The 25,343-nt window shown below is 45.8% G+C and overlaps 2 protein-coding genes across 4 annotated transcripts in view; one reads left to right on the top strand and one right to left on the bottom strand.

Moving 5' to 3' along the window:
• The window catches only part of RAD9B (RAD9 checkpoint clamp component B), a 30,871-nt gene extending 19,401 nt beyond the window's left edge, over window positions 1–11,470 (bottom strand). For 2 of the 3 annotated variants that reach the window (XM_075898691.1, XM_075898694.1), the window contains exons 1-3: window positions 11,330–11,470; window positions 6,574–6,644; window positions 2,237–2,386 (exon numbers count right to left, since the gene is read on the bottom strand). In XM_075898691.1, coding sequence (XP_075754806.1) covers window positions 2,237–2,386; window positions 6,574–6,644; window positions 11,330–11,363 — 255 coding nt within the window. In that variant the 5' untranslated portion in view covers window positions 11,364–11,470. The remainder of the gene's footprint in view (window positions 1–2,236; window positions 2,387–6,573; window positions 6,645–11,329) is intronic. The other variant, XM_075898692.1, reaches the window with a different exon arrangement.
• Window positions 11,471–11,480: 10 nt separating this feature from the next.
• Window positions 11,481–20,428, top strand: VPS29 (VPS29 retromer complex component). Its single transcript, XM_075898695.1, has 4 exons — window positions 11,481–11,619; window positions 17,006–17,197; window positions 19,058–19,293; window positions 19,946–20,428. The coding sequence occupies exons 1-4, from the start codon at window positions 11,617–11,619 to the stop codon at window positions 20,061–20,063; spliced, it is 549 nt and encodes a 182-aa protein (XP_075754810.1). The 5' UTR covers window positions 11,481–11,616; the 3' UTR covers window positions 20,064–20,428.
• Window positions 20,429–25,343: the final 4,915 nt, after the last annotated feature.

Genomic DNA, 25,343 nt, shown 5'->3' with positions numbered 1-25,343 from the left:
GAGGGCCAAATATATTATTTCAAAAGGCCAAAAACCAACAATCAATATTTTGTGGCAGATTCTCTGCGTTTTTCTGATCCCTTTGGAAAACCTCACATAGCGAGAAGAGAGAAAAATAGGGTTTCTGGAGGACTTCTCAATAACTGTAAAACCAACATAACTAGCTCCTATTTCTTTCTTCCCAGAGCTAATGGTATATATGTTAGGGGAGGACAGGGATATTGGGTGGAGTATGCATTTCATTCTGGATAACCTGGTCCAAAACTAAAGACAGCTCTAAGCTGGGCTGGGGTAGGGAATCAAGGAGTTCTATCTAGCTGTTGGTTTCTAGCTTTCCTTCCTCCCCACCCCTCTGGGCTAACCTAACTGGCTGAGTGGAAGAAGTGAACAATCTTTTACTACCGGCTGCCTTCCTAGTCTCAGGCAGTCCCTCTGAAGCTCCTATCATGCTTTCATTATGGCTTCCCAACACGGGCAAGCAAGCAGGCAATGAAGCAAATAGAATAACTCTTGCCTCCAACCCCTACAATGCAACAGGTGGCCAGCAGGGCAACTAATGAGCAGCTGAAGTTGAGATGGGTCAACAGCCAGCCAATGTCCACCTTCTTTTTGGGACTACATTATAGGGTAAATAGTCAGAGGCAATTAGAAACATGGTGACCCTTACTGTCTCTGTCTCTCTGTAGTTATGAAGCTGTTTCAAACACTTTATTAAACTGTAAGGCATAGATCAGGGAACATGTCTAATCATAAATAAACAGAAATTTTGTTCCTACCTCAGCTGTCTTAAGTGCTACAAGCTCAGCTTCAAAGGCCACAAATAGTCCCCAAGTCCACAAAATGTGCATTATATTAAAATAGAGTAATATATCTTCCCAACCCCTACAACACCTACAATTCCACTGGAAAGTTGAATTGCCTTGATGTTAAAAAAAATCATCTTACTAGTAGGGGTGCCAGATGGTTTAACAAAAAATACCAAATGCCCACCCCCCCACAAATGGGAAAAAAATTCTGCACCAAAAAAAAAGGGGGGAGAGACCAAAGTTGTTGAGCAAAAAATAAGGGGGGGGGGGACCAAAGTTGTTGCGGGGGAGAAGGTGCTGCGCTTTTAAATGGCCCCACACTCCTCACGCCTCTGCCAGACGTGGCAGGGGAAAATTGTCCCTGCTGGGCTTCCATCCGAGGGAAACAGGAAATACTGGGCAACAAAATGGCAAATGAAATTTAATGTGGATAAGTGTAAAGTAATGCACGTCGGGAAAAATAACCCCAACTATACGTACAGTATGATGGGGGCTAATTTGGCTATGACAGATCAGGAAAGAGATCTTGGAGTTATCGTGGACAGTTCTCTGAAAACTTCCACACAGTGTGCAGCGGCGGTCAAAAAGGCAAATAGGATGCTAGGAATTATTAGGAAAGGGATAGAAAATAAGACCCAGAATATCTTACTGCCCCTGTATAAAACTATGGTACGCCCACATCTTGAATACTGTGTCCTCACCTCAAAAAAGATATTTTGGCCTTGGAAAGGGTTCAGAAAAGGGCAACTAAAATGATTAGGGGTTTGGAACGGGCCCCATATGAGGAGAGGTTAAAGCGACTGGGACTTTTCAGTTTAGAAAAGAGGAGACTGAGGGGGGATATGATAGAGGTATATAAAAGCATGAGTGCTGTGGAGAAGGCCGATAAAGAAAAGTTATTTATTAGTTCCCTAAATAGAAGAACTAGAGGACACCAAATGAAATTAATGGGGAGCAGGTTTAAAACTAATACAAGAAAGTTCTTCTTCACACAGCATGTAGTCAACCTGTGGAACTCCTTGCCAGAGGAGGCTGTGAAGGATAGGACTATAATAGAGTTTAAAGAGAAGCTAGATAATTTCATGGAGGTTAGGTCCATAAAAGGCTATTAGCCAGGGGATAAAGTGGTGTCCTTGGCCTCTGTCTGTCAGAGGCTGGAGAGGGATGGCAGGAGACAAATCGCTTGATCGTTGTCTTCGATCCACCCTCTCTGGGGCACCTGGTGCTGGCCACTGTCGGTAGACAGGATAGTGGGCTAGATGGACCTTTGCTCTGACCCAGTACGGCCATTCTTATGTTCTTATAAATACCGGACATTTCACATGTTCGGTATTTTCTGCTTTTTTTTTTTACCAGATGGGGTGCCGAAAAACAGTTCAAGCAAAAACCAAATACCTGGTAACCTTACTTATTAGTTCATTAAGATTTACCTTCATTACTAATTTACATGTATAGGGTAACTGTCTTTTTTTCTGACACTGTTCAGGCTCAACTGTCCAGCAGTAATGTTGAAAAAACGTGGATGAAAAGAAGTAACATGCATATGCTGACCTAGAAGAATTCACTGATCGTAGAGCAAGCTGAAAAAAATATAATTAAAATAATATTTTATTACCTTGAAACTATAAACAAAAATGGATTAAATAAATATTTTATTTAAGTCTATACTCGGTGGCTATGTCTACACTGACGGGTTCTTGCTCAACAATGGCTGTTCTTGCGCAAGAATCCACAGAGCATCCACGCTGCCAGCCTGCTCTTGCGCAAGGAAATTTACACTAGGGCAGTGGTCTCCAACCTTTTTACACCCAAGATCACTTTTTAAATCTCTGAACAGGCGAAGATCTACCGCCTTGCCCCTTCCTTGAAGCCCTGCCCCTTTCTTGAAGCCCCGCCCCTTTCTTGAAGCCCCGCCCTCTCTATTCTTCTCCTGTCCATCATTTGCTATCCCCAGCCCTTACTTATACACTCTGATAAACAGTTTATTTTTAAATTATGTGATGTATAAAATTAAAATCACGTGTTTATAGATATGAAATAAATGGTCTGTTTTTTATTCATGCTATTTAAATCTAAAATGAAGCATTTATAATTATACATTTTGTGGAGACAGAGTTCTGCGGCTGGGGGCAGGCGAGAGGGAACAGTGTGCTGGGAGGGCAGAGGACAGGGTTCTGCAGCTGGGGACAGGGTGCCAGTGGGACAGGAATAGGGACAGAGTTCTGTAGCTGGGAAAAGGGGAGTGGGAACAGAATTCTGTGGCTTGGTACAGGGGAGTAGGGACGGAGTTCTGTAGCTGGGAACAGGGGAGTGGGAACAAAATTCTGTAGCTGGGGACAGGAGAGTGGGGACAGAATTCTGTGGCTGGGGACAGAGGAGTGGGGACAGAGTTAGGGGAGTCAGGACAGGGAGTGGGGACAAAGTTTAGTGGCTAGGGAGTGGGGTTCCAGTGTGAGGCAGAGAGTCCCCTGTATCTGCCTTCTCCCAGGATTCCCTCCCCCACCCCCCGATGGAAACCAGCGCGTGCCTGCCCCGGAGCCGACCCCCCCGTGGCGCAGGGAAGCCCCGCACGCGTACGCCTGTCCTGGGGCCGACCCCCCCCCCAGCGCAGGAAAACCCCGCGCACACCTACCCCAGGGCTGACCGCCGCCTGCCCCAGTGCCGACGGCCCCGCGCGCGCGGACCTCCCCCAGGGCTGACTTACCCCTCCTGTGCAGTACAGGGAGCCGATACTCCCTCCCGCAGTACACCCGGCAGAGCAGCTAGCGCTACTTCCAGAATTGCCGGAAGTGGCGCTAAGCTGCGGGACTTCTGTCCATCCCCAGGAAGCCTACACTACCTCCATTTTCACTTGAGGTAGGTACTGGGGCTTCTTGGGGGTGAGAGGGAAATGGGGACGGGGCGGACAGGACACCTCATGATCGACTGGTCGAGGCCTCACAATTGACTGGTCGAGGCCTCGCGATCGACTGGTCGATCACGATCGACCTGTTGGTGATCACGGCACTAGGGCATGGTAAGAGAGGGCTTCTTGTTCAAGAGCTACGCTCTTTTTTAACAGGTGTAAGCCCTCTTCACAGGAGCTCTTGCACAAGAGGGCAGTATGGACGCTCGGCAGGGATTTCTTGCACAAGAAAGCCCTATGGCTAATACAGCCATCAGAGCTTTCTTGCACAAGAGAGGGACCACACTGCCATGGGAGCTCTTGCGCAAAAGCACAGCTCGCACATGGCAGTGTGGACGTTTTCTTGTGCAAGACTTCTTGCACAGGAACCCTTGCGCAAGAAGCTGCCAGTGTAGACATAGCCTAATATTATATATAAGCTCAAAACTCATTGGTCGGCTGCATATACACACATAGTCATCAAGTTTCAAACAAATCAGTTTTACTCCTCCTACTAGACAGAACTGGTTCATAAAATCTAGAGCCTGAATGCAGCAAAACTAATGCATATGATTAGTTCTACTTACCCCACTGGGAATATTTATATTCTTAAAATTAAATTACCGTATATACTCGAGTATAAGCCGAGTTTTTCAGCACAGTTTTTGTGCTGAAAAATGCCCTCCTCGGCTTATACTCGAGTCAGCCTCCTGCTCGCGGGCGGGCTCAGCGTGTCTCTGCCGCCGGCCGGGTCTAGACGCGTGAGCCTGGAGCTCCGGCGCCCCTGCCCCTGCCCTCCTGGCCCTTCCGGCCCCTGCCCTCCTGACCCTCTCAGCCCCCAGGTCCCCTTGTCCCCCCCAGCCCCTGTCTCCTCGTCCCCCCCAGCCCCTGCCCTCCTGGCCCTCCCGGCCCCCCGTCCCCTTGTCCCCCCGAGCCCCTGCCCTCCTGGCCCACCCAGTCCCTGCCCCCTCGGCCCCCCAGTCCTTGCCCTCCTGGCTCTCCTGGCCCCCCAGCCCCTGCCTGCCCGGCACCACGGGCCCTTGCCGCATGGGAGGAAGGGCGTTTGGGGCCGTTCGCCATGACGCTCGGGTGCAGCGCTGAGCTCGGGAACAGCTGGGCCAGGAGCCGACTCGGCACCGTGGGCGTCTGTTCTGGAAGCGCCCGGGAGCCCTCATCACGAGCTTGGGCCCGATTCTGGGGCAGGTGCACAAGGACCAGCCACTGCTCCCTGCTCCCCCTCTCCTCCCCTCCCGTGGTAAAATCCAGCCAGCACTGGCACCCCCCCCCCCCCCGCTGGCTTGTTTAGAGGGGGCTCGTTGGCAGGCGAGGGGACCGGAACGTGGGGGCTGCGGGGTGGGGGCTGAGCTGTGGCCGTGCCTGCAGAACCATATTGTTTTTGTTGACCCCCTTTTCCACTTACAGAGCTAGGTTATTGTTTTTCTTTGAAATAAATATTCATGTAATTTTATTGGTATCTATCTTCATTTTTTACATTTACCAGTAGCTGCCTCATTTCCTACCCTAGGCTTATATTCAAGTCAATAGTTTTTCCCAGTTCTTTGGGGTAAAATTAGGTGCCTCGGCTTATATTCGGGTCGACTTATACTCGAGTATATACGGTAATGTCATTGCTGGATCAGAGCCTGTGGTAGCAATACCTAATACATGTTGAAACTCTGTAAACTGGAATTATCTGGTCTGGCAACATCAAGGACCACGTATGTTCCAGTACCAGAGTGTCCTAGCGGAGGGCTAGTGGCTGGACTCCTCACAGTTGGGATGCCCAGCATGCTGTAGCTGGGCTGCCAAGCATGACCCAGCTGGGTTGCCTGCGGGCAAGGGGGGGAGAGGACAGTAGCTCAGGGCTACTAATGGGGTCAGGAGGTCCTAGGGGGACCAGGAACACAGCACACTGCAGTGGGGCTGCTTGGCAGGGCTGAGAGCCTAACATGCTGTGGCAGGACTGGGAGCCCAGTACATAGCAGCAGGGCTGCCTGGCAGGTGGGAGCTTGGCACACTGGGAACTGGGCTAGAGCTGGGCTGACCAGCTTAGCAGGGAAGCAGTGGGGACTGGTAGGGCAGCGGGGCTGGCAGCAGAGACAGGAAGCTGATTGGGAGGCCAGGGGCTGGTCCAGGGCTAGGGGGGCCAATAGCAAAGGGCCAGATATGACCTCCTGTGCTCTGGCAAAATTCTTCATTTAAGACTAGTCAGGTCCCAAGGGTGCCAGACCAGGGAGGTCCAATCTGTAATTCCTGTCCCTGGTCCAAGTGGATATGTATGGATCTATTTATGTCCATACGAGAATGGTGGTTTACTTTACAAATATAATAGCTTCTTTTGTTTACCTAATGGCCTGCAATCATACCAACTTAAGTTATGATTTCTGCCCAGTTAACTACAATTGGACCTGGTCAATACATGTCTGGATCGGACCACTATGGAAATGACAAATTATGTACAAAGTAGAATTGACAATTCAGTAGGTTGGCATCCTTTTCTTTCAATGAGAAATGAAGCAATGCTGAAATACGGTCTTAAGAGGTCACTTCTAGTAGATTTAAAACTTGTTGTTATTAAAAATCTATGGCACTGATCCTACTGTCATGGACAAATTCCAGTTGGCAACTATGAAATAGCAGGAAAACTTACCAAAAAACAAAACAAAACAGGAACAGAGTTTCCATATAATTTGCATAGCTGAGATGATACCAAAAATATGGAGGGTGCCCACGGCAAAAATGAGAGATGGTAAGATAGAGAACTTTAATTATGCTATAAGGCAAGTGTATAAATTTTTAAAAAAATACACCTAATTAAAAGTTGAGACTGAATTCCCCTCTAAAAAGTCATTTAAATGATTAAAACCCCCTAAATGCACTTACACCTTTTTCATTTGGGTCAAACCAAAACTCATCACTAATTCGTGCAATGGCCTGTATTGCTCTTCCAAACACTGTAAGAGAAGATAAAAGAAGTTTGCAATTTGCATTCTGTATTTGGCTAAATGTAAAAAACGATATAACACTATCTCCAGAGTAAGAGAAAAATCCTAACATTCCTACATCTATTCAAAAGGAAATTTATGATGTAATGAAAAGCAAAAAGGCAAAAATTACTGTTTCATTAGCAAATTTCTTCAGTATTGCTTAAAATGGCAGCAAAAATGCACCATAGGCTGAACTTTTCAAAAGTTGCCACCAATGCAGGTTCCGCAGTTTCAGGAGCCTGACTTAGATAATTTGGGCCTGATTTTCAGACATGCTAAACATCCACAAACTCAACTGTTCTGCACTTCTAAAAATCAGCCCAAACGTTCATTACATTGGACATTTAAAAACTGACACACATAAAATTTGGCCATAAAGCCTTGAAGCCATTAAATAAAAATAAAAAGGTACAGCACCAAATCAAAACTGCTATTAAATAAAGGTGACACTTCCACTAAGAAGAACTCCAGTATTTGACCTAGGGAGTAGCTACCTCCCATACATAACTGGAACTTAAAATTACCAAGTTGTATTTGGTTTTACTTTTTGTGTTTGTTGTGCATCAAGTAAGCAGTGGCAGCACTACCCAATGAACAGAATTAATTCATAAAATACTTTACAAAGCCATCAAGAGGCACATGAGCAATGGTTACGGTGTAGGGTCCTATTCTGAAATTTGCTATTATGACTACTACTAGCTCTTAGGAATAAAAATAGCCAATTTATTTAAAGATTATTGCTGTATAGAAAAAGTTTTCAAAGCTGCATGGTTAAAATGAAAAAGTTGTGTAAACAATTTAGAGGTAATATCATAATTTACATTAATGACTGGGAAACCCACCACAATAGTCTTAAATAACATCATATCATAGAATCATCCAATCGTAGAATACTAAAACGTGAAGGGAGCTCAAGAGTCCAGTCTCCTGTCCTCACGGCAGAACGAAGCTCTATCTAGATCAGGGGTTCCCAAACTTTTTGACACAGGGACCAGTAAATCCGTTCACGAGCTTTTGGAGGACCAGTAACATTCATTTGAATATTTGCATATTCATTAAGCAAATGATAAATATGCAAATACATTGTTTTTGGTCCTCCCAAAGCCCCTAGGGCCAGCTTTAGCAAAGCTTTTGATACAGCCACTCACAACATTCTGACCAGCAAGTTAAGGGAATATGGATTGGAAAAATGGACTGTAATCCAATAAAACCCTGCACCACCACACCGTGTATTGAAAAGGAGCTCATTTATTTTCAGCAAGCTGACACCATCTTTGGAATTTTTTATCCATTCTCATTCCGGATGGTGAACTCACCAGATTCTCTGCATTCTGACACATTGTAGTGCCTTTAAACCTCACTGTCAGCAGTGGGGATATTTAAAAGGCACTGCTTTTAAATTTTTATTCAGGATCTGCGTGCACCCTGAACTGTCCCGCTCCCCGCTGGCCGATTCTCTCCGCTCCCCCTTTCCCCCACCCTGAGCCAGCCCTGCTGTCCCTGCCAGCTGATTCTCTCCTAATCTCCCCTGGCAAGCCCTGCTGCCCCACTGGTTGGTTCCCCAGCCAGCCTCACTGCCCCCACCAGGCGGTGTGTCCCCCCGCGATCTCTCCTGGCCAGCCCCTCTGCTCCCGCCCCCCTCAGCCAGCCCTGCTTCTGCCAGCCGGTCCTCCCTCCGCCTCCAGCCAACCCTGCTTCTGACAGCCGGTTCCCCTCCCTATCTCCCCCGGGCAGCTCCACTGCCCCGACCCTGCTTCCCTGCGGCCCATATCCAACCCTGCCTTCCCCCTCCACAGCCAGCAATAAGAGCTCACCTGGTAACCCTCACTATGCCTCTGCCGGGAGCCTGAAACATACGACTGCATCTGCCCAGCCCGGCTGACGGCTTGGGGAACCCAGCACTGCACGGGCAGTCTGGGAGACCGGAACACCCTGGCAGCCATGCTGAGGCCCGGTATATTTTTCCCGTGGCCCAGTACCAGACCGCAGCCCATAGTTTGGGAAATGCTGATCTATATCATCCCTGAAAGATGTATATCCAACCTGTTCTTAAATATCTCCAGTGATGGAAATTCCACAACCTCCCTAGGCAATTTATTCCAGCGTTTAACCACCCTGACAGTTAGGAAGTTTTTCCTAACATCCAACTTAATCATCACTAGAATCATCAGAATAATGCTTCCCTAAGACTGGCATTCTTTGCAGGGATAGTCTTGTATATGAAGAATTATGAATAATAATACTTTGATTTAGGGCTGTTGATTAATTGCAGTTAACTCACACGATTAACTCAAAAAAATCATGATTAATTGCAATTTTAATCACACTGCTAAACCACAGAATATCAAGTGAAATCTCTTAAATATTTTGTTTTTCTACATTTTCAAATATATTCATTTCATGTACAACACAGAATATTGTGTAAAGTGCTCACTATATTATTTATTACAAATATTTGAACTCTAAAAATGATAAACAAAAGAAATAGTTTCAATTCACCTCATACAATTACTGTAGTGCAATCTCTTTATTGTGAAAGTGGAATTTACAAATACAGATTTTTGTTACATAATTGCACTCAAAAACAAAACAATGAAGAAGTTTACAGCCTACAAGTCCACTCCAAGTCAATTGTGAAGGCAAATAAGTTTGTTTACATTTACAAGACATAATGCTGCCTGGTTATTATTTAAAATGTTACTTGGAAGTGAGAACAGGCATTTACATGTCACTTTTGAAGCAGGCACTGTAAGATATTTACATGCCAGATATGCTAAACCCCTCCATGCTTACACCACCTTGCCTGGGACAAGCTTCCATTCTGATGGTCATTAAAAGCAATGCATTAAAATTAAATGCTACATAACTCTTTGGGGGAGAATTTTATGTCTTCGCTCTGTTTTACACACAAGTGACCACATACTCCATGTTATAGCAATCTCGATTGATGATCCAGCACATGTTGTTTAGTTTAGGAATACTTTCACCACAGATGTGATAAAATGCAAATAAGATGTTATGTGAGATTTCCAAAGACAGCACTTGACCCAAGCTTTAACAATCTGAAGTGCCTTCCAAAATCTGAGAAGAACTGGGCATGTAGCCTGCTTTCAAAAGTCTTAAAAGAGCATTATTTTGATCTGGAAACTACAGAATCCAAATCACCAAAATAGGAAATCTGCTAGTGGCATCTCACAAACATGCATCAGTCTATTGTACTTTAGATAGTTATTGAGTAGACTCCATCATCAGCGTGGATGCATGTCCTCTGGAATGGTTGTTGAAGCAAGAAGGAACATTTACATTTTAAGGGCATTTGCCATGTAAATATCTTCTGATGCTGGACACAATAGTGCCACATGAATGCCTATTCTCATTCAAGGTGCAATTGTAAACAAGAAGTGGGAAGCATATTTCCTGAAAATGTAAACAAACTTGTTTGTCTGAGTGTCTGGCTGAACAAGAAGTAAGACTGAATAGACTTGTAGGCTCTAAAATTTTACATAGTTTTATTTTTTAATGCAAGTTTGTTTTACACAATTCTGCATTTATAAATTCAGCTAGACTGCACTACATTATTTGCAATAGAAGAATTAAAAATATTGTTTATTTTGTTTTTACAGTGCAAATATTTGTAACAAAAAATAAAGAGAGCACTGTGCACTTTGTAGTGATAGAAATGTAGAAGGATAGTTGTGTTAGTCTGTATGTTTAAAAACAATGACCTGTAACACCGTAGAGATTAACAAAAATATATAGAATCATGAACTTTCATGGGTAAAACCCACTTGATCAGTGAACTATAGTGGAAATAACAGAAATCAAGATAAAAATATGTAGCACTTTAGAAACTAACAAGTCTCTAAAGTGCTACATATTTTTTTCCTTTTGTTTTACCAAGACCAGACTAACAAAGCTACCTCTCTATTAGAAATGAAGATAGACAGATATATCAGCAGAAGCACCTGTCAATTGTAGGACAAGTATTAATGAGGCTAATTGCGTGGGGTGGATGTGTCCCATTCATAGCTTTTGATGTGAAAATGCCAGCTCAGCTGGGCTGGAGAAGCCCCACTTAGCCCCTTTAATGGGGAAACCAGTTAACAATATGTTTTACTGATTAACCAATTAAACTGGATTTTACATCCTGATTTCTAATGACATTCCCAGGTCCAGCCAGTCACATTGTGTCTTAAATTACTTGACTGTGTCTGCTGAAAGTCTATTTTGTATGACAGAAACACATAACTAGTTCTTCAAAACCCAAATCCCAGCGGCCTTTGATGCAAACCACCCTGTAAGGAGCTGTACTTTTCATCACGTTGCACGAGGAGCCTGTGAGATCACAGTCCGGGGCCACACGGGTATTAATAGAGGCCCCATCACCGTCCCCAGCGGGTGTTGTCAGGGGAATCCTGGAGGACTGGTGGCCGGGCTCATGTCACCCATCCCGCGCAGAACACGCGTCAGGCCTCAGCTTGCAGCAACGTGGCGCCATTGGCCCGCACGTGCCGTCACACCTCATACGGGTGCACAGCCGGGGCTCCCAGCCCCTCACGTTCACCCGGCGCCGGCCCCTATTTCACGGACCCGGCCATACACTCCCCGGGGGAGCCCCGCGCCCGGCTCCCAGCGGCGGCGGCGAGCGCTACCTCGGAGGTGGGTCCCTCCAATCACACACTTCATGGCGCAGTCAGGCGGCCGCTTCCCTGCCTCACGGCGCCTCCCCGAAAAGGGCGGGAACAACCCCGCCCCGGAGGCTGAGGCGCGCGAGGGGCGGAGCCACGCCCTCCTCCGCGAGCCCAGTGACGGGCGACGTGAGCGGCACGTGACCTGGCGCGTTCCCACTTGGTGTGACCCTTCGGCGCTGGCCTAGGCCGTAACCGTCAGCACCTTTACTTCGCCGAGCGGAAGGGTCGGAGGTGGCGAGTGGAGCAGGATGGTGAGTCCGGCCGGGGCCGGGGCGAGCTCCCGGCCCGCACCCTACGCTGGAGAGCGCCCGGCTCTCGGCCCGGGCCCTGTTGCCCCGGTTCCCCCCCCCCCCCGCACTCCTGGGCCACAGGCGCTTCTGCCCCCCCCCCCCTTGGCCATGCCAGGGCTGGATTACCCAATAAGCAGACTAAGCACGTGCTTAGGGCACCAGCAAAGCAGGGGCACCAAAAAAAAAAGGGATTTTTTTTTTTTTTTAAATTCGATATTTTAAAAAAAGCATTGAAGTTGTCCTGGTGGGAAAAGTCAGAACCCCGCAGAAGCTCTTTTTCTCAGCTGAATATAAAACCCTCAGAGACCAACAATGTGTCAGGACAGACTGGATTCACTTTCCCTGTTGTGTATGGAAGCAGATGTGCTTTCTCAAGTCAGCTTCGATGAACCTATGCAGAATTTTGCACTCAGAAAATCTAGAAAGAAGCTATTTTAATTTAAGAAAACATGTCGGTTTTGTGTCACTTCAAAAAATACAATTTTATTTGATGATATAGTATTGTTTTTATTTTTAATTACATTTGGGGGGCACCATAATCTCTTCAGTGCTTAGGGCCTTTAAAAGTCTTAATCCGGCCCTGGCCATGGCAGAGCTGCGTTGATCCTCCTGCCTTGGGGCGCTCCCCGAAAGCAGGCCCCCGGCACTTGACTTGCGGGGCCCTCACTGCTCCTTAGGCCGCCCCGCTGCTAGACGCGCCCCCTCATGGCAGGGTCGTGCCATCAGGAAAGCGAAGCCGCTGCTTATAAAACAGCCCCTGGCTCCTTAGCCCCTCGTTCCGTGCGCCCGAAGGCCGCGTTCCGGCTCGTCTGTCCCTTTGGGGTCCCGTTTCCCCTTCCCCTCCGAGTCTTGATTTGCCCCTCTGCATTGTTTGCTTTCCTAAACATTCATTCATTAGAACAACACTTTTTTTTTTCTTCAGAAGTGTAGGTGACCAATTTCTTTAAAGGCTACAAATCCATGAAATTGGTTTCAGTGGAGATTTCTGTGGGGAATAGGGGCAGGACTTCTGATCCATCATTATTTAGTGAGTCAGTCCAATGTGTCATTCAAAAAGATAACGAGAAGTCCAGTAGCATCTTATAGACTAAGAGATTTATTGGAGCATAAGCTTTCATGAGCGAAGACCCACTTCATCAGATGCATGTAGTGGATGTGGGTGGACAGAAAAATATTCAAAGCAATAACTGGCTCATTGGGAAGTTATAACATAGTCGGAATACTTTGTGAAGTGGCAGCTTGAAAAAGTCTTCGAGTATTGTTTTGGACACAGTTTCAGTAAAGTTGACTTTTAGCACTTCTTTTATAACATTAAAAATCATTATTTTGCTATTCATATGTCATTTTTTTTTTCTTTTCTGTTGCTTTCTTTTAACATTGTTCATGTTTCACCCTGTTTTTTCATTCCCCTGTCTGCAATCAACTTCTTCATTCCAATAAGGCGGGGCACAGAGTAAGTTTACTCCTAATGGCTCTTGCTAACATTGGTGGTAGGTGATATGTCACTATTACTAGATGTTCAAATAGGCCTAAATTATGGAATAACCGCTAGCCAATCCATAATCAAGATTGCAACTAAATTTCTCTTTAAAGCCAAGTGCTTTTTGTCATTATTGTTGTGTCTATCAGAGATGCACATGATACAGTTATTACAGGGGAGAACTTCATGATACTTCTTGTAATATAGTGAACTATTTTGATAGGTGGGAACTTTAATCTGATTTAGGGGCTAAAATAGTGTCATTTCATCAACACACATTGAATTCAGAGAGGTGGCATGTGTGTAACCAAGAGCATAATTTTTGGTGTGGGTTATATATATACCTAACTAGTTAGTGTTGCATGTGAATCTTGAAAGATGTGATTAAAGACCCCATATATTTTGTTAACATCAAAATAAGCCACATTAGGAAATCATGTAAAGGCTGATTTAGGTTACCTGGTTATACTATCAATATGTAGAGGATATTATATTGTTAAAATGTAACTCTTAAAAAAACTATAATGATATTTACTGGCAGCTCAAGCATGTTAGCTGAGAATTTTTTTAAATTTTTGTAGCCCAGGTAAGTCAAAATGTAATAGTTTTCCCCTCCATTGCCCTATCTAAATTTTAAAATGACCAATGTGCTGGTGAAAAAGTGCTACCTGTCAGCCCTGAGGAAGTCCTGTCCACTGAACAGGCACAATACCGGCTCTAGTGTAGCAAACCAATGATTCCTTTTTGAGCTTGAGGAACCAACTTTAGGAATATAGAGGACATCTGTCCACTGGGAACTGGTGGAAGACTACCTTATTTTTGAGACTAGCAGAAGTAATAAGTGCTTTTTATCACTAATAGTGTGGACTGTGTTTGAATCAGTGGCTTACAGGTTAAAGATTCTTTATCACTTTACCAATCCTTTGAATTATAACATTCCCCTCTTTCCTATTTTGAATACAGGCAGTCCCTGGGTTAAATACAAGATAGGGACTGTAGGTTTGTTCTTAAGTTGAATTTGTACGCAAGTTGGAACTGGCGTCCAGAGTCAGCTGCTGCTGAAACTGACCAGTGGCTGACTACAGGAAGCCCGAGGTAGAGCAGCTGGGGTGCTGCCGGGTTGGTCCCCACAGCGCCGAGGTGCGGCACTACTGGACCAACCCAGCAGCACCCCAGCTGCTCTGCCCCAAGTGTCCTGATTCAGCCGCTGCTGAAACTGACCAGCAGTGGCTGAATCAGGACGCCTGGAGCAGAGCAGCTGGGGTGCTGCCGGGTTGGTCCAGTAGCGCCGAGGAGCGGCGCTGCGGGACCAACCGCCAGCGCCCCAGCTGCTCTGCCCCAGGTGTCCGCAAAAAAAGCCTGGTCTGCTTGGGGGGGGCACACTAGCTGCACCCCCCCCCCCCCCAGCAGACCGGGGAGACATGGGCGGCGGGACCAAGATGCGCTGCGGTCCCACCGCCCGCGTCCTCCACGGCTTTGCTCCGCGTCTCCCTGGTCTGCTGGGCCCCCCCCCCAGCAGACCAGGGAGACGTGGAGCAGCTTTTCTCTCCCCAGAGGATGCGGGCAGCGGGACCGCGGCGCTTCTGGGAGGTCTCGCCACCCGCATCCTCCGGGGCGATAAAAGCCCCATTCATAAGTACGGATCCGACATAAGTCGGATCCGCGTAACCCGGGGACTGCCTGTACTTACACTGAGCAGACTTTCACAACTGTGGTGAAAATGCCTGAGCCCTATCTCCTTTCCATTAACGTTGTTGGCATGAGCGAAGCTGCATGATTTCAGGAATAAACTGCAAAGTATTAAATGTTATAGTATAGACAAGGTTACAGCTAATTTACCTATACCATAGAACTGGAAGGGACCTTGAGAGGTCATCAAGTCCAATCCCCTGCATTCACAGTAGGGCTAAGTATCATCCCTGACAGATTTTTCCCCAGATCCTTAAATACCCTCCTCCCCCTCCATTGAACGCACAACCCTGGGTTTAGCAGGCTAATGCTCAAACCACTGAGCTAGCCCTCCATAGTGTATGATGTATCACTATAATATAGTACAGCACATATATTTTAGTGTGCTCACATTTTAGTAATTATAAATCATCACTAGTGCACTTGGAAGAAAACAAGAGAGTATAGACAAGGTTACAGTTTTCAGAGTAATAGAAATGCTTGTTTTTATCCAATGTTCATGTGGCGTTGTGGCATGTAACCAATTTTTCTTTACAGTTCTTTTCATACATTTGTTGCATAATCACATTAAGCTTGGCTTATTGATGCTTTGCCTTCATTAGTTTTATTTCCTCAATAGCAAATTCAAAAAGTCTGTGACATTACATTGTTGGCTACCTTTGAAATCAAGGATTCAGATTAAAGGTGTTTGTGATAGTACAGGTGACTTACGAAAAATATTACCTGGTGGTTGATTGCATCAATTTTATTCTGTCTGTCTATTCTATCATACTTCATAAAGCAGTTCTTTTAACAGTTATGTATTCATATTTTTGTTGGGTTCATCTTCAGCTTGCAATGCTTTAGTTAAAAAAAACTTTTGAGGAAAAAAGATGCATTTGGTATTATCCAGTGGAAGCAAGGATGTTTTATGATCTTAGCTCTTGAAAACTTTTCATTCAGTTTAAACACTGACACACTGCAAACTCTTTTTAGGAAAACAAAAAGAAGATTAAATACTGAAGGGGAAATTTGAAACGGTGAAAGGAAAGAGATCACAACTTAGGTGTAATCTACACTTAAACTTTACCAATATAACTGTATCTGGAGCATCTCTCATTTCTAACATAGCCAATATAAGGTGTACTGTAGATGCAGTCATATCAGAAATAGCATAGTTATACTGGTGTAGGTTATGCCAGCGGTTCCCACCTGCCAGTCCGCAGCCGGCTGGCTGCTGGCCTTGGTGGCTATGCGGGCTGCAGCTGTTGGGAGAGGCGTATCCTGCCCCACCTTTCAGCCAACCACTGCCATGCAAGGGTGGGGTCATTTCCTGGATACGGAAGTGTGCTTTGCTGTGCAGCAAGAGGGCCGCACGGAGCCCAGCAAGACAGTCTTAGAGCAGCCGCGACTTGGGCAGCAGACCTCAGCTGGGAGGCAATGCAGGGTTAGGTGAGGGGCGTGGGGCAGACGCAGGGGGGCGGGGGGAGTGGAGGGGAGAAATGGACTTAGGGGCATGGCTAGTGCTGCGGGGCTCTGTGGGCAAGGAGACTCTAAGGCAGGAGGCTGTCACTGGAAGGCTCTGAGGATGGGAGGCTAGTTCTGGGGAGGGTTGGATGCGGGGAATTCAGGTCAATGGCTTGCACTGGGGGGTAGTGGAGGGGTGGGGTGCTTTAGGGGTTACTGCTAGCTCTGGGGACTGGGGCTTTTGGCGGATGGGTAACATTTTATTTACATATTAATTATTTGCAAAATAAATATGCAAACAAAATGTTGCCTGTCCACCAAAAGCTTATGAATGGGGTTGCCGATCTCTGGTATAAAAAAGGTTGGGAACCACTGGGTTATGCCATTTCTCCAAACCAGCATAAATTATACAAGTACAGGCACTTTTATATTAAGTGCCTCTATTGCTAGAGGGTTTTACCACCATATCTATATTAGCTGGTCTCTTGTAATGCAGATAAGGCTTCAGTCTATATTACCCTGCCTTAGTGAGACACTTTAAGAACCAGATTTACCTACATCCCAAACACAAGCTCAGTTTCAGTTATTTTACATCAGAAATGCAGAACTGTGAGACTGAAGATAACCACACTTGCAAATTTCTTCTTGATTTTTTTTTTTTTATTATTATTATTGGCCCATTAGGTTCTGTAATTCTTATCTCTCTTTTTCCTGTCCTTGATTCCTAATAAGCTGGTGTTAGTATTAGGAGACCTTCACATCCCACATCGATGCAACAGCCTCCCAGCTAAATTCAAAAAGCTGCTGGTCCCTGGAAAGATCCAGCACATCCTCTGCACTGGAAATCTCTGTACCAAGGAGAGCTATGACTACCTCAAGACTCTGGCTGGGGATGTCCATATTGTTAGAGGAGACTTTGATGAGGTAAAGGCCTCTCTCTAAAGACTTCTTTACAAAAGTCTCTTATGCAAGGATGACATTTTACTTATTTATAATTTTTACACCATTTAACAATTGATATGGTTACAATTAACAAAGAACAGGGTAAAAAGCAAAAATGCAGCATTTATGCTCATGACCAGTAAGAACTTAAACCTACAGGCAGTCCCCGAGTTATGCGGATCCGACTTACGTCGGATCCACAGTTACAAACGGGGCCCTTCCTCTCCCTGGTCTCCAGCAGACCAGGGAGAGGAAGCAAAGCGGCAGAATGCACGGGCAGCGGACAGCCCAGACACGTCTGGGCTGTCCGCTGCCCGCGCATTCTGCCGCTTTGCACCCCGTCCCCCTGGTCTGCAGAGCTTTGTTCGCTGCTTTGCTCTGCTCCCCCTGGTCTGCAGGAGCCCGAGGGCAGCAGAATAACCACGGCGCGTCTGGGCTGTCCCACTGCCCCCGTGCTCCGCGGCTTTGCTCCGGACGCCTGTGGTACAGCAGCTGGGGCGCTGCCAGTTGGTCCCATAGTGCTGCTCTGGGCACCACTGGACCAACCCAGCAGCACCCCAGCTGCTCTACCCCAGGTGTCCCCAAGTCAGCAGCTGCTGAAAATGACCAGTGGCTGACTACAGGAAGCCCCTACCCCGGGCTTCCTGGAATCAGCCGCTGATCAGTTTCAGCAGCAGCTGACTTGGGGATGCCTGGGGTTCTTAAGTTGAATCTGTATGTGAGTCAGAACTGGCGTCCAGATTCAGCCACTGTTGAAACTGATCAGTTTCAGCAGCGGCTGAATCTGGACGCCAGTTCCGACTTACATACAGATTCAACTTAAGAACAAACCTATAGTCCCTATCTTGTACGTAACCCAGGGACTGCCTGTAGCCAGGATAAAGCTAACTCTTGAATTAATGTAGTTTGGTTTAATTGCATTTGATTAAGCATTGCAATAAAATGGCTAACTCTAGGGGCATTATTTGCCATCAAAATAGCTGTTGTTGCCAAGATGTTGAATTTCCTTGTCAGATGCTATTTTTGTAATTTAATTTGAAACTTAATCATTATAATTCAGTATTTCTACAAGCTTTACAGTATTGATATTAACTTTTGAGTTTATGTATTTGGCTTTTATGCAGAGTGTGGTACAATGTTCCTTCTTCCTCATCTTTTTCATCCATGTGCAGATTTTTTCCATCCTTGAGTAGAATACGTTTTTATATGCACCAAGGCATGTGTGAGTATGCACCACCAAGAAAAACAAACCTGGCTCTAGGCATTCTGATAATCAGCTGGATGGCATTCAAATGTCTCCTTAGCACAGCTTACTGGAATCACTGGTGTGGTATGTCTTTTAGAGGTTTCCGCATTCTTCAGTGAAGAAAAACTTAAATTGAAGAGGGTCTTTATCTGAGGGATTGTCAAACTTTTGGTCGTGGCTTGTAAGGGAAAGCAGCTGGCCAGCTGCCAATGGCTTCTTTACCTAAGTATCGGCAGGTGCAGCTGCTTCAAGCTCCCAGTGACTGCAGGGCCACTGTTCCGATCCAGTGGAGCTGCATTGGTGACTCAGCTTGCACTGCTTCCTGTAGCTCCTGTTGGCTGGGAACAGAGACTTGCAGCCACTAGGAGCTACAGGCAGCTGTACCTGCAAATACTCAGGTCAAGAAACCATTTGGCAGCTGGCTAGCTGTTTACCCTTACAAGCCACAACCAAAATCTAAAAATCCTTGCTCTAGGTCATTCTCAAGAGCAACAGGTAAACTATGATATGAATACATTGCAAATAATTTTACTTTTGAAGATGGAGTCTGTTTCACTATATGTAATCTATGTTGTATATTTGTTTTTAATTTTTAGAACCTGAATTATCCGGAACAGAAAGTTGTAACTGTTGGGCAGTTCAAAATTGGGCTGATCCATGGCCATCAAGTTATACCATGGGGAGATATGGCCAGCCTGGCACTGCTACAAAGGCAATTTGATGTGGACATTTTAATTTCAGGGCATACACACAAATTTGAGGCATTTGAGCATGAAAACAAGTTCTACATTAACCCTGGATCAACCACAGGAGCTTATAGTGCCCTGGAGAAGTGAGTTAAAATAAGCTGGACAGTTGTGTATTTATCTGTTTTTATATCATACCTACTTATCAGCACTAATTTTACAGTAACGGTTCTAAGAAATATATATCATGGTAACTAGTGTATGTTCAAGCCATATGCATACCAACAGGCAGTCTAAATACTAATAATTTTTCTTTAAAGTTTAGTATTGCATGTCTGCATTACTACTTGAAGGTTTGAGTCTAGCCTAAAAAAAAGGCTGAAAACAGCTGCTCAGCATTTGGGTGTATTCATTGGTACTCCCTATTTTCTCTCCACACCGACTGGGAAGTAGTATCTGAAACCCCTCCTAATCTTTGTCAAGATGGATAATCCCCAGCAGTGATGTTACATTTCAGAGGAAACAGCTGCTGTGCATGAGTTACTTTTTAGGATTATTTGCTTGATAACCAGATACATCTTGCTGTTGGTATCAAGGATTTTCCTACAATACTTTCTAAATCCATTTGCTTAAAATGAGTATGTTGAAATACCTAGTCATGTTTCCTAACTTTGTCAGATCATGCTTATACAATTAAAATACAAATTTTTTAGAGCAACTTGTTAAGGAATCTAGCTTACAGAAATATCTACTGTTGGTGTTTTATAATTATATTAACAATCAGTTTTTCCTTTCCAGTAACATCATTCCTTCATTTGTGCTGATGGATATCCAGGCTTCCACGGTAGTTACCTATGTGTACCAGCTAATTGGAGATGATGTGAAAGTAGAAAGAATTGAGTACAAAAAGCCCTAAATGAATTATCTGGTGCTCTTTTTATCATCTCACTCCCTCTTGTTCTAGTCAAACAACTAAGCATTCAAGAACCACAAGCTGTCTGCAATATTTGCTTGTTTACAGTTTAACTTGTTTGTAGCCTATAATCATGTAACTAGTTTAACACATAGCTTCAAAAGAATGCACACTCTTGCTTGTTTTCTATGTATGGTTGAGCTTGTAAAATATGCTGTTATGATGAAAAATCCATACGTATATAATCCATCTTGTTAAACAAGTATCTTTAATGTTGTAACCTTATTTCAGTCAAGTTTTTATTTCTATACAATTTTGAATTGTAAAACCATTAAAGCGAAGTTATGTGTAACAGTTGAACTTGATAAGCATGAGACAGTACTTTATTTTTGGAAATAGCATTTACAGAACCTGCACATTAATGCAATTTAATTTATCCATTTTTGAAAACATCAGAAGGTTTTCTAAAATCGTACACCACTTTAATCTAACTTAAGTTTGAAAGTTTAGAGTGCAGACTTTATTCTGAAATAGCACTTTGTGGTCAAATATGTTTGTCCGAAATGAGTTTGACTCACTTTAATACTGGAACTCTTACTCTAGAGTTTGTGTGAACACAATTTTTGAAGAGCTATTCCAGGATAGCTTAAATCAAGTATCTGTGGACAAACAAGAAGTGAGCCATAACATGTTTGAGTGATGAGAAGTAAAATATGTTTTGACACAAATATTGGTGTTTTAACCCATGTGCAAGGGTAAAATGATGTAGTAATCTTCCTGAATGTACCAGGATAAAAAATGATGTTAAGGTTCTGTTACTTTGAGTTCTACTTCTCCATGAAATCAGACTAGGTCTAAAGCACTGCATGGCCATAATCAATAACTTGTACTAAGTTAACCAATTACAGTTTGATTACCTTTGCCTTACTTACTCAACACTTAAAGGAAAAATTAAATCAAAAGTGTCTCTGAAGTTATATGAAATGGTCTCTTCTATGTCCAGAAATGTAGACAGTTCATTTTCATTTGACTTAATCATCTTTAGAAAGGTGAAGACCACACTCCATTAATTTAGATTCCAAAATTGGTTTTGGGGAACAGGACTTGTGGATTCCAAACTGAAAACACTCAAACCAAGCTCCATATAGTAGGAAGCAACATTTCTTGCAGAGAACTATAGCTGCTTGGTTTCACAGCAAGGATCTTAAGCCATTGTCAAAATGCAGGGATTACTATTTCTAAAAGGCTTCGTACTTTAAACCGCATTTCTAGTGAGGGTTGTGATTCCTGTCCAGAGCAGGAATGGAGGTGTGTATATTCTGATCATTCAGTTGGTTAGACCAGCATCTCAGGCTATGAATTGCTGACTTCTGGGCTGCAGTAGCTCTAGAAGTCAGGGCTGGGATGCCCAGCCCTGCCCCTCCTACAGAGGCTTCTGGGAGGGTTATGTCCTGCCTCACCTCTCAGCCAGCCAACACTGGTCAGGGTCTCTTCCCAGATATGGAAGAGCAGGTTGCTGCACAGTAGGAAGTCCTTACAGAGCCTGTCATGGCAGCCTTACAGTATTTGCAACTCGAGCAGTGCTCAGCTGGTGGCTGGGAGGCAGCACAGGGCTAAGTGAGGGGGATGGGCTAATATTGAGGACGGGGAGGGGAGCAGTTGGGTGCAGTGGGGTTCAAATAAGAGGCTGGCACTGAGGAGGTCTCGTGGTGAGGGGCTCTAAGGGAGAGTGTTGTGTCAGGTGGAGGGTTGGGGTGCTGAGCAAAGTGCAGGCTTGTGGCTGTGAGGGTGCAGGAGTTTGAGTTGAGGGGTGTGAGGGGCTCAGGGCAGGGAGGCTGGGAGTATGATGGGCTCAGGACACAGATTTGCAGTGTGTGGATGATGCAAGAGTGTTGTGGCAGAAGACTGGGTATATGGGGGTGCAGTTTTGGGATGAGAGGCTCAGGACAGAGGGTTCCAGTGTATGATAAGCTCAGGTTTAAACTCGCTCGCCGCTGCAGGATTCCACCTCCCTCCCCCACAGGAAGCTGGTGCGCTGCCTCCATTTTTGTGCGAAGTAGCATCAGTGTGGGCTCCTTCGTAGGGGTGGGAGAAGGGGGTGATGGAATGCCTCGTGATTGGTTGTGCCCTCGCAATCAACCAGTCAATCATGATTGATGGATCGGTGACCACGGCTCTATCCCAATCCCTTTCCTCTTCCCCATAGACAGGCACCCCCCCACAACCCAATCGTCCTCCTCTCTCAGAGCCAGGTACACTCCCTGCTCTAACTCAATCCCCCTCCCTTCCCCCAGACTCCCCACTCTAACCCAATCGCCCTCCCCTCTGCTCTCTTCCCCTCCCCCAGAGCCAGGCATGCACACACACCTCAGCTCTAACCTAATGCCTGGGTCCTGGAGCTGCTGCTGCCACACACTCCAGGCACTGGGGCACATGCACTGAGCAGCCAGCTGTGAGCATGCACTCGGACACTGTGTGCAGAGTGGCCCAGCTGTGAGCTGGTGGCTGGGGTGCCTTGTGCAGAGTGGCCAGCCTGAGCGGTCCAGGTGTGTGGCTCAGAACCAGCTGGAGGTGCATTTTTTTAATCCAAGAGCCATATGTGGCTCGAGAGCCGTGGGTTGGCTACCACTGGAGTACATGCATTCCTCCTCCTCCTCCATTAAAATTTTTAGCAGGCAGGCTAGCAGCCCGGTTCAGTCCTAGCTCATGATGGGTCCAGGACCTACGCCTGCAGCGGCTCTGCATTTGTACGCCTAACTCCAGAGAGAGGGGGACTGGTGAGTGTAGCAAGCAGGGGGCGCTGCTCCCTAGTTCAATTAATACCTAACATCCCTACCTAAGCCCCTCCTCAATCCCCTACCTTGACTCCTGCATCCCCTCCCTCATACCACCAGCTCCCTGCCCTGAAGGACCTGGGCAATGTTATATAAGTAGTATACATCTCCAAGATACAATCAGTCTGGTCACTCATACCAATTTTGCATCTTTTAAGGGTATATATTTAGTGGCATATTTCCATTTAGTTTTAGTAAGTTGTTCAGTTTTCCTTGGCAGAATCACCCATATACTTTAGTTTCAAAGAAAGCATAGTGTCACAGAACCTAATGGCAGTTAAACTGTTAAATACTCACTTTTAGAGAAATTATCCAATATACTTACTCTTCAAATACTAAATATAAACGTTTTATTACATTACAAACAGTATTTTTCTAAGTTCCAAATTTGAGCTAGTCAGTTTTATTTGTGCCATGCTCAAATGAAAACCAAGTCTATAAAATATTGTACCTAAGATACACTAACATTTACAATGTTTTAGAAACACATATACTGTTATACAAAGTTAATTTTATCTTAATAGGAAATAAATATAGGATGTACCTCTCTTATCTGGAATTCTGTCATCCAGAAACATCCCTTGTCTGGCAACAACTCTTTCCTCCCACTGAGCAACTCCTTCTTCCCCACCAGCTCAGAGCTTTCTGCATAGCTGATTTGCAACACTAAAGTTCAGGGAGGGTGGGGGGAAGAGATGGGATGGGGTGGGATCTTGGGTAATGAGTGGAGTGAGGGAGGGTAGGGCTTGGCACAAAAGGGAAGATTGGGTGCACCCAAACCCCCTCAGTTACCAGATGTCTGCTTATTGTGGATGGGCTGTCCTGCAGTCAGAGACAGGGACAGCCTTAGGCCAATTTGGCTGAATAGGCCCTGTGCCTCAGGAGCCCCCGCGCCACTGAACCCAGAAGTGCTGCTGAGTTACTATTCAGAGCCGGGGGTCCTGCTCCAGCAATATTTGGAGCTGGGTCTATCCCCTGGCTCTTCCTGAAGCGGGCCCCAGACCTCCCCTGCTGGCTCCCCCACGCATCCTCCCACCCTGTCCCCATAGTGTCCCTCTCAGCCCCGGACTGTCCCTGCCATGTGCGGCTCTCCCTCACCAGCTGCTGCTGCCATGTGCAGCGTTTCAGGTGGGCGGGAAGGATGCCCGGGTGTAATAATGTGGCATCACGGCCCAGGATTTTAACTCCTCAGAGGCATGTTGCGTGGCTAGCTCCAGGTTCAGAGTCTGGGGCCTGAGTGCAGACTCCAGCCCCACAAAGTGGAAGGCAGAAGGTAGGGAAGGGGCTTGTGCAGCGGGGGAGAGGGAAGAGGAAGAGGCTTGTGTGGCGGGGGAGGTGTAGCCAGACACAAACCCCATCTTGTTTTTCCACGAACCCCATCTTGTTTCCCCCCCCCCCCCCCCCCCCCCCCCCCAGAGAGCAAGAGAAAGGCAGTCAGCCTTTGATGCCCTGGGAATGCAGGTGTGGTGCCTGTCCCTGACTCTACCATAAACAGAAACCAGACAGTAAATGGGCTAGCTGACGACCCGGGGCCTCCCATCGCCGTGATGGCTAGTACCAGTAATTGACTCGCCTGCACTGTCTCAGGAGAGGAATCTTCGCCCATCACATACCAGAGGTGCCCATTGTCTGCATCTTCCCAGGTGTGAATTATGCTTTGCACCCTTCGTGGGAAACTTGGCATTCAAAGCCATTTTTCCTAATTGGCCACTTGAGACCAGGAAGAAGCCCATGTGACCCAAGGGGTATAAAGAGGGTTTAGCTGCCCACCCCATTTGAGCTCCAATCACCTACACCTGCTGGCAGGTATTGATTGTCTCCCGAGGTCCGTGGGATGCCCAACCTCGCCCTACTTCTTCCCGAGGGATTGAGAGAAAGACACTGGCCACACCAAGTCTGGAACGCAGCAGTGAGAATTGTACCTGCAATGTGTTTTCTTTATGTGTACACTTTGTCACTCTGTTATAAGTTTAGTTACTTTATTCTAGTTTCTTAAGGCAAACTGCTTCATTTCTATTGTAAACTGCCTTTGGTAAGGTGATTTAGCTATAAACTTTGGAAATAAGTGGGATGCCCTCATTCACTTATAAAATATATATATATTGAACCAAGTTTCTTTATTTTATTTTCTCTTTCTTTCTCCCATAATAAGCCAGTGAGTGTCAAGCTTCTGACTTGAACCCGTGCTGCTGTACCCAAACTGAACACAAACAAAAGAACTTCAGCCGGTCAAAGGGACAGGTATAGGGAGAGCTTGGGCGTTTTGGATTGTGTCACTCCCAGGTGGCAGATCCATTGGGGCACCTCTCAGCCTCCCCAGGCTGCCTGCTGTGACGGAATCTTGGATTCTAGCAGCTAAAATCTGAGGTGTTATAAGCTCTCCCTGTAAACTTATTGGGGCGCCCGTCAACCTCCTCCAGGTTGCCCACTGCAAGGGACCCCGGTCTCA

Source organism: Pelodiscus sinensis, chromosome 15, assembly GCF_049634645.1.
Source record: "Pelodiscus sinensis isolate JC-2024 chromosome 15, ASM4963464v1, whole genome shotgun sequence".
Classification (NCBI taxonomy): domain Eukaryota; kingdom Metazoa; phylum Chordata; order Testudines; family Trionychidae; genus Pelodiscus; species Pelodiscus sinensis.
This window is presented reverse-complemented; position numbering and strand designations above follow the sequence as displayed.

Excerpts from the sequence above, each read along its gene's own strand:
- VPS29 (XM_075898695.1), top strand. Across the intron at positions 17,198-19,057 it reads TTAGAGGAGACTTTGATGAG|AACCTGAATTATCCGGAACA; the intron begins GTAAAGGCCTCT and ends TTTAATTTTTAG. Across the intron at positions 19,294-19,945 it reads GCTTATAGTGCCCTGGAGAA|TAACATCATTCCTTCATTTG; the intron begins GTGAGTTAAAAT and ends TTTCCTTTCCAG.